This window comes from Oryctolagus cuniculus, chromosome 10 (assembly GCF_964237555.1).
Source record: "Oryctolagus cuniculus chromosome 10, mOryCun1.1, whole genome shotgun sequence".
Classification (NCBI taxonomy): domain Eukaryota; kingdom Metazoa; phylum Chordata; class Mammalia; order Lagomorpha; family Leporidae; genus Oryctolagus; species Oryctolagus cuniculus.
Window position 1 is genome coordinate 46,199,403 of NC_091441.1, and position 12,841 is coordinate 46,212,243.

At 40.4% G+C, this 12,841-nt stretch overlaps 1 protein-coding gene across 1 annotated transcript in view; it reads right to left on the reverse strand.

Annotated features, from left to right (window-relative positions):
• The window catches only part of DSG3 (desmoglein 3), a 43,595-nt gene that overhangs the window by 7,457 nt on the left and 23,297 nt on the right, over positions 1 to 12,841 (reverse strand). The window contains exons 7-12 of the mRNA XM_008261176.4: positions 12,198 to 12,326; positions 11,402 to 11,587; positions 8,060 to 8,331; positions 7,100 to 7,239; positions 5,827 to 6,054; positions 3,276 to 3,533 (exon numbers count right to left, since the gene is read on the reverse strand). Of these exons, the coding sequence (XP_008259398.1) occupies positions 3,276 to 3,533; positions 5,827 to 6,054; positions 7,100 to 7,239; positions 8,060 to 8,331; positions 11,402 to 11,587; positions 12,198 to 12,326 (1,213 nt within the window). The remainder of the gene's footprint in view (positions 1 to 3,275; positions 3,534 to 5,826; positions 6,055 to 7,099; positions 7,240 to 8,059; positions 8,332 to 11,401; positions 11,588 to 12,197; positions 12,327 to 12,841) is intronic.

The following is a 12,841-nucleotide window of genomic DNA, read 5'->3' on the forward strand; positions in this document are numbered from 1 at the left end:
CTCACTCACCAGATGTCCTGAGTTGGCCCGGACTGGATCAGCCTGAAGAAGGGAGCTGGGAACTCAATTCAGCTCTCCCACGCAGATGGCAGGAACTACCTGAGCCACCAGCTGCTACATGCCAGGTTCACATTAGCAGGAAGGTGAAATTGGGAGTGAAGTCAGGACTTGACCTCAGGCATCCCACCCAGCGTCTGAGTCCCCAAGCCAAACACAACTCAGATTTCAAAATTTGGCATGCCAAAATTCCATTTTCAAGGAACTTTCTGAAGTGCCCTAACATAACTGTATGGTCAAGATTTTAGGTGTGCATGGTAATGTTTTAGATATACAGTCTTAATAATTTCTTAGTAAACAGCAATTAACCAGAAAACTCCTTTAGCAATTAGGGAGATGCCCTAATAAATGCCTGTTGATACACTCTTAATTGTGATTTAAGAATCGCTTATCTATGACTTGAGCTTGGAGGTACCTTTCTGACAGTGTAAATACAGTTCTCCATTTGCATATAATTGATAATAAAGGTTAATGTCATTCTCATGCTAATGACAAGAGAGAGACTTCTCAAAAGTGGGTGTTTCCCACACTCTGTTGTCAAGGACCCCACAGGCACCTCTGGCCTGCAAAGGCCACTCCAATTCTGATGTTTGAACTCTGTCCTCATACAGATAGCTTAGGGAGAGATGGGGTGGGAGGATGGGGGGTGTGAAGAGCACAGCCAGACTTCTAGGGTTTGAATTTTGGCTCCACCATTCACCAGCTATTTGACATTGGGCATATTATAAAATCTTTCTCTGTTCAGTTAACTCATCCATTAAATGGGGGAATAAGTAGCAACTACATTATAGGTGTTGTGAGGATTAATTGATTAATATACTTAAAGGACATGGGTCCAAGTTCATGTCCCAACCAATCCACTTCCAATCCAGCTCCCTGCTAATGGTCTGGGAAAAACAGCAGGGGAAGGACCAAGTGCTTTGGCCCTTGCTGCTCATGTGGGAGATCTGGAAAATCTCCTGGCTCGTAGTTTCGGCTTGGCCAGGGCTGATCATTGCCACTATCTGGGGAGTGAACCAGAAGAAGGAAGATCTCAATCTGTCTCTCCCTCTCTCTCTGTTAACTCTGACTTTCAAATAAATAAACAAATCTTAAAAAAGAAAAAAAGAACAGTGGTGAACATTATGAGTATTTGACAGTCTTTTTAGGATGGGCAATATTATGCAAATTAGGCTAGGCCTTTTTATATATGGTATGAAGAATAGTTGACCAAGTATATAAAATAGGTTGGCCATACTGATATACTTTCTCAACAATTTAATTTAATGCTCACATAAATCATACTTCTAAAGGCATTCTCGATTGCATTTTCAATTCTATGGCTTTGTTAAATATTTGGGCGAGATTAAACATTGTGAGTTAACAAAGCAATTTGGAAAGGTAGTGAATGTAAACCTGGGTGATCAGTTGTTTTAGATGAACACACTAATCCTTCAGAAATATTACCTATTATTATATGTGTCATGCACATTTAGATTTCACATGTGTATCCAGAGAAAGTTTTCAAAATGCTGAGTCTATTTCTACAGTCTGAAAAACATATCCTCTCATTCACAAAATTTAAAACATTGCATTTGCAAATGGCAAGATGACATAAAACAGATATTTTTGTGGGGATAGCATAGTATCTTTCTCTGATAGCCTTTGGCAACTTCCTTTTTCACACTTACAGAACAGCACAGCAAGTGCACATCAGTCCTTTTGAATTAGTCCCAGTGCACTATTCAGTGTCATCTTGCCTTCTCCACAGTTTCCCCAGCTTGCCAGCTTTTGTTGGCTTTTATTCACACGGTTACTCTTTGGCAACTTTCCTTTCATTTTGCACTTCTTTTATCTTATTCAATCTCCAAGGGCTAATTGGATGATTCCCCTATCCCATGGAGCTTCTGCAATACCCCATGTGTAGTAACTTCTTTTTCCCGTGCACTTAGACATGTATAAGTGCGTACACTGTGTAAAATTCAGAGTCAAGTTGGAAGCAGGCATAGCAACTCACATAGGTCCTTGAAGAATCCTCGTTGGTGAACTTGACTAATATGATGGTAAAAATTGAAACTCTGTGAATGTGAATTTCAACAATTAAGCTAAAGGATGCATGATAACTTCATAATAGTAAAAGCTCCTGGAGACAGATGAAGGGGAAAATATGGGGTGCATGTGTGTGGGGGGCATAAACTGCATCTATAGAAGTTTCTTTTTCTTTCAAGAGACCTTAGTGAATATTACAAGACGTTAATATATATTATGTCTGAATGATGGTGATATGTGTGATTATTATATAACTTTCTGTACTATTTTGTGTTATAAATATATTTCATACATTAAATGAAATTTGAATGAAGTTGTGGAAGTCGAATTCATCATCATGAAAATTCACTTTAACACTAAAGGCTGTAATTCTATAATAAATTGGGGAAATAGCTGTGAATTTACTAAAGGTTCCTCTTGTTTGAGAATTTGACAGAAAGTTCTTTTAAATACAGACTTTTTTATATTAAGATACTATTTGATTCTTCATATTTTTGTTCAAATATTAATTATTTATTTTAATTAATTTTAGTTATAAATTTTTATTCATTGACAATAACAAATTTTATTTTTACTGAAAAATAATACATGTGCATTATTTTCCTAGATGTGTTTAATAAACTGAATCATGTTAAGTCTGCAAGTTTTAAAGGGAATGAGTATTTGAGTGGTAAGCTATTATGAGGAAATGTTGGATGAAACAAAAACTTCTCAGAGCCTATGCTGTGTTAACCTGCATTGTAAAACTCAAAACTTACGATATTTTATATATTTGCCTTAAGTTTGTTTGACAATGGTTCTCTCTCTTTTTTTTATATTAGAATCTCATGAGTTTTGAACATGAAAAAAGGCATCTTAGAAAGTGCTGCACTCCCAGATAAAGCCATAATTTTGACCACAACCATAACTAGCAGTATTCGGGGAGTTTTCATGATTATTTTTAATACCTCTTGATTCTCTTGTGCTATTTTCAAAATGTCTGACACATATGATTTACTTCGCTATATTATAATCATAGATTGTTGGCAAAAAAAATTAAATATTCGATTCTTCCAGAAAATGCCATTCCCTGGATTTGCCTGTGAACAATTAGAGAATGGTTCTTCCTGCTTTGAGCAGTGAGCACAGGCAGTAGGCTGGCCCATGCAAATGAGGACGGTCAACACAGAAGGAGCCACCGGCATACTCACACAGCAACAGCAACAGGCCCAGGAGGAGCAGGCCTATAGCAGCAGGTCCCAGCCTCCAGGAAGCAGGATTTCTGTAGATTGTGGGGTCTCTGACTGGTCCAGAAGTCCCACAGATGCCCCTGTCGTCACACTGACAGACTTCCAGGGTCAGGCTCTCCGGCGTCTCGCACTGCCTGTCCTCTCGGTCGGTAAGCACGAGGGGGAGTCTGTACACTCCGGGAGACACCTGCTGCTGGGCTCTGAGCTGTGCGGAAGTAGCTGTAGAGAAACAATCACACAAATCAACAGCGGCATGAGATGTCTCTGATTCTTAAAATGACGGATTTTCGTCAGCCCAGCTGGAGTTAGAGAGCACTGTTGCACATAGTGGGGCTGATGCGATTAGAGCAGTGATGGGCGCCGTAAGGGGTTCAACTGGGTAAATCTTTCTACACCTGCTTTCTTTCCTCTCTGACCCAGATGGGCCCATTCTCCTCCTCCATGAAGGTTCAGTCCTACCTTACTTTTCCCACCAAAGAGGATGGAAGTGGGTGGGCATCATTTAAATATCAGGGTCCCTTCTCCTGGGGCTTACCTACTCCCCTGTACATCTGCACCAGTCCAACTCACATGGCCCTGTGAGAGTTTGCTGTCCCCAAGCTCTGTGTTCCTGTGTCTGACTTATCCAGACTGACTTCCAGCTTTTGCTGCTGCCCCCTCCACTGCTCCTCTCTATTTTCATCCCATGGAATGAAGGTCCGTTGAGGTGATGGGCCTCTTCCCTGAGCATCGATTGTTCTCTGTCTCTGTTGCTATGTTGCTCCTTTCTCAGTGGCATCCCATAGCAGCCTTGTGCCATTTGAATCATCCTTGCCCCTGCCATGCCCTTTGACGCTGTGTCTTGTCCACCCAGCCCAGCCTCTGTTGTCTTGCCCAGCCTTGTCCGAGCAGCTGTGTCTGGAGCCACATCCTTGCTCTCTCTGATCTAGCCTTAGTAGCCTCTTCAATGGCCATGCATTTGGTAAAATCCTTCAGAGCCAAAGGCTGTGTGCAGAATTTGGAGCTGGATCCTTTCATCTGGACCTGAAAAGCCTTATGGCCAAATGCCAAAGACAGAGAAACCCCTTCAGTGGCTGATATACATGACTAGAAGGGAATTCATGAAAGGAAACAAGATTGGTTCAGAAAAGAGCTCAGGAAAAGGGGCGAGTTTACCAAGGACTTGAAGTAGCTTGATGGACATCATAAAACCCAGAAAGGGAGAAGATTTTTATAAAATCTAATAGTTCTTTCTATGAGGCTTCTTCTATGAGGCTTGTGGAAAACCCAGAAAAGGTAGAATGAGCAGAAAAAAGGTTAGGAGGAAAGTAGAATGGATTAATTCTTCTCTATGGGCTAGAAGAGTTATGAGTTCCGGTCCACTGTGCCCTCAGAGCTGCTGAACAGTAGCAGGTGGCCACTTCCTATGAGCAGAGTGCAGGCCAACTCCTCCAGTGCTCCAAGTCTGCTCCCAGGCCACTCCTCTGTGATATAATAGATGCCTGACTTGAATATTGTTTTTTGAAGGATGCACTATGGAGCCAGAAATACACATACTAAAAAGACAAAAATACTAAATGAAAAACAGAAAATATACTACATCATATTTCTTTTCTCTTCAGAAGAGAGAAGGAATTCACAAAGCTAAGATCACATCTCCAGTGCAAAGAATGTTTTCAATTATTAATTGAAAGGAATTGTTATCAAATGACCTCTTTTTAAAAAAAAATTATTTGAAAGGCATGGGGTGGGGGGGGCGGGTGAGAGGGAGAGACCGAGAACGAGAGCGAGAGTGAGAGTGAGTCCTGATATCTTCCATCTGCTGGTTCACTTCCCAGATGGCCACAACAGCTGGAGCTGGGCCAATCTGAAGCCAGGAGTCAGGAGTCTCTTTCAGGTCTCCCATGTGGGTGCAGGAGCCCAAGTACTTAGATCATTTTCCACTGCTTTCCCAGGCCATAGCAGAGAGCTGGATCAGAAGTGGAGCAGTCGACACTCAAACCAGTGCCCATATGGGCTGCTGGCACTATGGCCACTAGTCTAACCTGCTATGCCACAGTGCCAGCCCCTCAAATGACCTCTTCTTAAAAAATTTTAATTTATTTGAAAGGCATTGGGGGTAGGGGAAGAGAAAGAGAGAAGGAGAGAGAGAGTGAGAGAGAGGGAGAGAGAGAATGAGTGTGAACCCTGATATCTCCCATCTACTGGTTCACTTCCCATATGCAACAGCTGCAACTGGGCCAGGATGATATCAGGAACCTGGAACTCAATCCAAGTCTCCCTTGTGGATGGGAGGAATCCAAGAACTTGAACCATCAGCTGCTGTCTCACAAGGTGTACATTACCTGGATACTAGAATCGGTAGTGGAGGATGGACTTGAACTCAGGCACTTCTACTTGGAATGCACGCATCCCCAGCAGTGGCTTAACCACTGTGCCAAATGCCTGGCCCTCAAAGGAGCTATCCTATCCCGCTGGGAATATAAAGAGGCAGCAACTTTGATTGGTGGGAGCAACTGTACTAATAACTCACCGTTGAGTGTTGTGATGCGCCACATAACGGGTAACTTTACAGGTTGGTCCTCCAGTGAGAATGTGTAGGGGCCAGCATATTTATCCCTGTCCAGTGTTCCCGCTGAGACAATCACGGAAGGTGAGGAACTACAAACTCTTTCTTTTTCAAGGACAACTGCTGGGCAATTTTCATTAAAACCTGGTACTTCAACAAATATGGTGCCTGTACAAGTTTTACCTGTGTTTTCTGTAAGAATAACATTTTGGGGTTAAAGAGATACATAGAACAAAGTTCAATAGAAAAAGACAATTTTTTATATGGCTCTGTCATGCCACCCAGTCAGTGCATCTTCTCATGAGAAAATTGTACTTGTTACTCTCAGAAACAAAAAGGTACCATCCTGTTTCTGCATACTGTAAAAATAAAATGTGATCAAATTGGCTAGTAATTCTAGCAGTATTTTTTTATTGCATGGGCTGTTATTTTGAAATTAAGATCTGTAAGGTGATTAATTCATTGATTATAAATGAAATCAATTCATTTAAGAAAGCTTTTATTTTTATGCTGACTGGCAATCAACGAATGAATAATTTTTGCTTCTAAAGCTTGAGTCAAAGTATTCAGAGTAAACGATTACTTATTTTTATTTCTGAAGATATAAAAGTTAATTGAAAAAATCAAAAATGCTGACAATCAAACACACTAAAACAAAATAAAACAAAAAAGGCACCTCTGTGGGGGATTGAATTTTTCAGTGGTTTTTGTTGTTTTCTCAAATGGTAATATTTTGGTGTTGATTATTTTGGTTCCTTTTTGGTATTTGTCTACTTGTCTTGAGCATAAATTAATTTTATACTTGAGGAAGAAACATACTGAATGAACATTATTTTATAACCCTCCAGATGAGGAAAATGTCTTGTTCAAGGAGAAAATAAAATGAAATCTCTATAGGTAGTCACGAAGGCAGCTTACATTTGAGCTGAGCTTCCCTGTTGGGCTTGCTCTACCGATCTATAGCTACCTCTCAAAGCCAGGAATTGTTATGGGTCAAAAGAAGTTCCTGCCTCAGCCACAGCAAATCAGAGAGATTGAACACAGAGTGCGCTGCTATTGCAAACTCATCTGAGAAGCTGGAGTTCTGTCTTCTCTCTTGGGTTCACCTGCCTTAGACTTGAGATCCAAAGTACCAAAGATAATTATCTTCAGCTTGTGACAAAGTTCATATGTTAAATAATCATGATTATCTGTTCAGAAGGGAATGTCGGTTAGAATAACACTTTATTTTTCTTACCATCTATGGCCAGAACCTCAGCAGTGATTGTCTTGTTTACTATGAAAGTCGAATCCCGATCAATGTTTTTGACAAATCTGATTTGAGCAGTTTTTGAATCAACAACTAGCAAACCACCATCATTACGACCCATAGCATATCTGTTTCACAAGAGAAAAATAATTTTTTTCAAATATGGAATATTACTTATTGAATTAAAATGACCCATTCTATCTTTAATGCATTTAAACGTAATGTAAAACCTAGAAACATGGAGTTATTAAAAGTAACAGAAAGCATAACGTTGATAAGCAGTATTTCATAATCTTTAAGTATGTATTAGCTTGATTATTCAATTTTCTGCTCTGTGCAATAAAATATTTGTATCCTTTCTCTTTTTGATATAGCAATGATTTGCACAGTGCTATTATATTTTAGGTGTGTTTGTCTTTGTATGTGCTGTTTTGTCTGAACAAAACATGGTCTTTTGGTGAACTTCTACCCTTTTGTTAGACGCAGCTGGAAGTTTTCGTGAATATTTTTCTTGATCTCCCTTGCAGGGGTGGGGAACATCTGGCCCATGGGCCATATAAGGCCCACAAAATCATTTGGTTTGGCCCTGCCAGGGCAACTGCAGGTGAGGCTCGATATTCAATAAATCTATAGTAGGCTAATTTTTAAGTTAATGATTTTGTATGATCTGCAAAATATGTCATAAATAACCAAATGACCCTGGGCAGAAAAAATGGTTCTACAGTCCTGTGAAGCTAAGGTATTCTTTTGTTGGTTTCTAGCTTTGACCAATGCTTTGGTTATGTTTGCTCACAGCACAGTGTATTCTAATGATTTGGCTATGTTGGGTCCTTCTCTTTGTCACCTTTGTATTTCTATTCTTAGCACATACTCGTCCGTGCCTGATGTTATAATCATTTATAGATTAAAAATATATCAAGGGATAAGATGTTACCTCAAGAGTCTTACCTGACGGATGTGGCAGCTTTGCAAGTGTCTTCATCAATGGCTTCATATGTCCCCAGGACATAATTGACCAATTTTTTATTACTGATGCCTTTTTGCACAGTAAATGTCTTGGAAGTAGGACGGAATGCGATTCCTTCTTTTACATTTATTACATGAACTGTGACTGGGACTTGCTGAACTCGATATTGAGAGATTACTGATTGGTGAAATTCAGCTTTGTTTCTGACACCAATACTAAATTGCATGTTTTGTATTTGTTCATAATCTAGAGCCTAGAGTTAAAAATAAAATCAGACATAAGGAAGTGTTTCAAAAATACAACCTGGTAAATCCAGTAGAGGATGAGAGAATTGTATGCCAAGTGTTATGAATGGATTTGCTGATTTCTACACAGCAAAATGGTTTCAGAAATCAGTGTGATATTGATAGACAAAGCTATTGGATTCTTGTGACATGTAAGTTTGGTAACTGATATGTACTTACAAAGCAAGGTATGTGCTTTTAAAAATAGCAAATCATTATAGTTTCTTTAGGCTGTGAGGGGCAATGGAAAGAATCCCAATTTGTTATGGTAACATAGCTCAAATCCTGCTTGCATTGCTGAATTGCTGCATGACTCAGGCAACAATGTTCAGTTTCTCTGAACCTCAAGTTTTCATGCTGAAAATCTTCCCTTATTGGGTTGTTGTGAGGACTGAACTATCATGTAAGCTATTCCTGTGTCTGGCAGCCATGCTCATTCATGTCATATTCCTTGGACTCATGTGAAAAATCTTTCCCAACTCTTAAGATTCTCAGGTAGAAAGGCAAACTATGTTAATAACCTTGGGGGCAAAAAGACCCCTGCAAAGCAATGGGTGGGTGGTTCACCAGGTTCTCATGGAGTTATTTTCAGGTGGTCCTGGGTAGTAACTGTTTGACTCTTCCATTGAGGTGGCCCAAATCAAGGCCTGGGGAATCCCAGGGTAGCTCTTTTCATCCACTAGTCATTTAGGGATAAGGAAATGCTCATTTTGAATACATTTGCTTATTACTGAAGATAATTAAGGTAAGAGACATAGACTTGAGTGGTAACTTTGCAGACTGGTTTCATGTGCTCAAGCATTTCCCAATGCAGAGGTAGATGAAGATATGTAAACAAGTATGTCAATATAAGGGTTACTTGATAGACAAAGAAGATGATAGACTCTCCAGTGAAAGCAAGGTGAAGTTCTACTTGGAAGACTTAGGAAAGACTTCTGGGAGGTTTTCAGCTGAGCTGAGTGTTGCAGATACCCAGAGGTGTAACAGATGGTAGGGGGCTAACTGCAGGTAGTCAATGCTCTTGAACACAAATGTGAGGAGGGTCAATTAAACTAGTAAGTGGTTATCAACTTTGGCTGCATACTTGAGTCAACTGAGGAGCCTTTAAGATCCACTGCTGCCTGGGCTTCTACACAGATCCACTAAGTAAACAGTTCCTACATTCTCACTGTCTAGGAAAAGTTGCAAGTTACTCGAAAAGGCAGTCAAGGTTAAGGATCACTTTCTCAGTGAATGAAGAGCCAGGGAGCATTTTTTTTTTTTTGACAGGCAGAGTTAGACAGTGAGAGAGAGAGAGAGAGAGAGAGAAAGGTCTTCCTTCCGTTGGTTCACCCCCCAAGTGGCCACTACAGCCGGCGCACTGCGCCGATCCGAAGCCAGAAGCCAGGTGTCTCTCCTGGTCTCCCATGTGGGTGCAGGGCCCAAGCACTTGGGCCATCCTCCACTGCCTTCCTGGGCCACAGCAGAGAGCTGGACTGGAAGAGGAGCAACCGGGACAGAACTGGCACCCCAACCGGGACTAGAACCCAGAGTGCCGGCACCACAGGCGGAGGATTGGTCTAGTGAGCCACGGTGCTGGCCAAGCCAGGGAGCATTTAAAAGAGGAGAAAGAATGAGTGATCCAAATGATCTCTTAAGAAAAATATGGGGGCCAGTGCTGTGGCGTAACGGTTAAAGCCACCGCAGTGCAGGCATCCCATATGGCTGCTGGTTCGAGTCCCAGTTGCTCCACTTCCGATATAGCTCTCTGCTATGGCCTGAGAAAGCAGTGGAAGATGGCCCAAGTCCTTGGGCCCCTGCAGCTGCATGGGAGACCCAGAAGAACTCCTGGCTCCTGGCTTTGGATCGGCGCAGCTTCAGCTGTTGTGGCCATCTAGGGAGTGAACCAGCAGATGGAAGACCTCTCTCTCTCTCTCTTTCTCTCTCTCTGCCTCTGCCTCTCTGTAACTCTGCCTTTCAAATAAATAAATAAATTCTTTTTTTTTTTTTTTTAAAAAGGTAACTTCTAGAGCAGAACTTTGTGGCTGGCTGTATGTTGTCTGGAAATGCTGTAATTCAAGAATAAGACCCAGGTTTCTGGTTTGGGAGACTGAATGACACCAAGACAGAAGGAAAACATCTCATGCCAAGGCATTGCTGGGAGATCAGAACAAAATTTTGCAAGTGGAGGTGTTTTTGTACCATCCCCTTGAGAAGCAGAGTAATATGGTTTTCACAGCTTTCAGAAGTTTCCTTTTAAGGGAATGCTATGGGTTTGTGCTTACATAGGACTCAAAGAGTTAAAGAAAGCAGCTCCTATATAGCCTGAAGTCGCATATCAAGGAATGTTTCCAAATAGTGATTACTTCTAGTCCATGCCATATCCAAATAGAACTATCCTTACATAATTCCAGATAGAAATCAGTCATAGCAAAGCATGTTAAATGGAAGAAGCTTTGCTAATTTTTTAAAATTTTCTTGAAGATTTTGTGTAATCCTCTTTCTTAGGAAAAGTTGCAATAATTTTTCTCTGATGATTGTAGCTAATGCATTGAAAACAGATTGATGTATTCACAAGCTGTAATTCCATCTATTTTTACCTTTTCCTAATTTCAATCCAACAGTAGACAATGAATTAAATTAAGTCGAGAACTTTATCTTGCTTTCTTGTGTTTAAAATGCATCTACCCATAAACACATATGTATCAGTGTCTTTGTATTTAGAGAAAATACAATAGCCTGGGAGGGAACACAAGGGGTCTTCAAAAAGTTCATGGAAAACACAGATCATGAAAAAACTGTGTAGGTTTCAAAGTGCCAAACAAACTTGTCTTCTAATTGCACTTACTCATAAACTTTGGAGTACCCTCAAAAACCAACATGTTGAGAGATGTTGTGTTTAGGTAATAGGGTTATGTGATGATTTAAAAAATATATACATTTAGGTGTTTTTAAAGTTTTCAATTGTTAGTTTTCTATTATGATGCAATGAATAAAGTTAATTGTAGAAGCGATAGCTTTATTAACTATTTTTACCAATAAAGGGAAATCAGATCTTACCTTCACCACCTTCAAGATGCCTTCATTAGTTCTGGGATCAGTTTCTATTTCAAACCAATTCCCTTCATTTCCAGAGGTAAAAAAATAGACAGCAAGCCAATTATCTGTGAACTCTTCATCCCAGTCTGTTACATGAAATCGAATCAACTCAGAGCTTAGAGTGTTTTCCTGAATACTTGCTGAATACTGAAAGAGAGACAGCATATAAGACTCAATGGCAGGGTTTATAAGTGGTATTAATCATTACTTATCCAGATTATGTGTTGCTTTCTTGCTAGTCACTGAATTAATATATTTTATTTTATATTTAAAGTGTTTTATTTATTTTAATTTTATCTGAAAGGCAAAGAGATGAGAGAGAGGAGAGAAGGAAGAAAGCAACAAAAAAGGGAGAAATCCTCCATCTGCTGCTTCACTCTCCAAACGCCTGCAACAGCCAGGGCTGGACCAAGCTGAAGCCGGAGGTCAGGAACTCAATGAGCATTTCCCATGTGGATAGTAGTAACCCAAGTACTTGGGCCATAATCTGCTGCCTCCCAGGGTGTACATTAGCAAGACACTAGATAGGAGGCAGAATAGTTGGGACATATGATATGGGATGTTGACACTGCCATGGGATACAGGTGTCCCAAGTGGTGTCTTTAGCTGCTGCACTAAATGCCTACTGCAGAATTCTTGTAGTTTATGAACGGTTATTTTAAAAGAAAGGTATAGAAAACTAAAGGCAGTAAGCTGGCAAATATTGAATCAGGATGGCAAAATGTTTAAAATGATTTTTAAGGAGCAGCGGGTATACCTGAGAGTCTCTAAGTGTTGGGAAGTTGTCGTTGACATCCTTCACTTTAATAGTACATTCACACTGAGTGGATAGTCCATCTCCATCTTTGTCTGCACCAGTCACAACAAGACGATAGCTGCTAATTTGCTAAATTTGGAGGGAATAAATAAAAATTAATTAATCTTCCAAGAATAGGAATGGCGATGTTTTGCTTCCTGTGGGTAAGAAGGTGAAAACATTGAAGTTCGTGGTCATTGCCGGGAAGGATCCCATGCATTGTTGACTGTCCATCCTAGAGGAGATTTGTGGGGCTCTGGATGACTGGATGGAAGTCTTGAAGGTGCTAGAATATTTTTTTTTTTTTTGTAATCTTCTTGTGGCAAGACAGGATATTCAAAACAAAAGTGGACAATGAGTATGGTAGGATGGTTATGTGGGGAGAGCTCTCTTATGGAACTTCCCTGTTCATCTATTTGGAAAATCATTTGTGCAAAAAATAGTATGGAGTTGGCCAGGGTGGTTTTTGGTGGTGGAGGTAGATGGTGGTAGTGGACGATGTTGGGGAGAAAAGAGGAAGGGGCTTCTTTAGTGTTTGGGAAGCAGGGGTAAAAAGTGAAGAAGGCTTTGGCTTTCCTTCTAAGAAGTTTTATTTTCTTCCACCA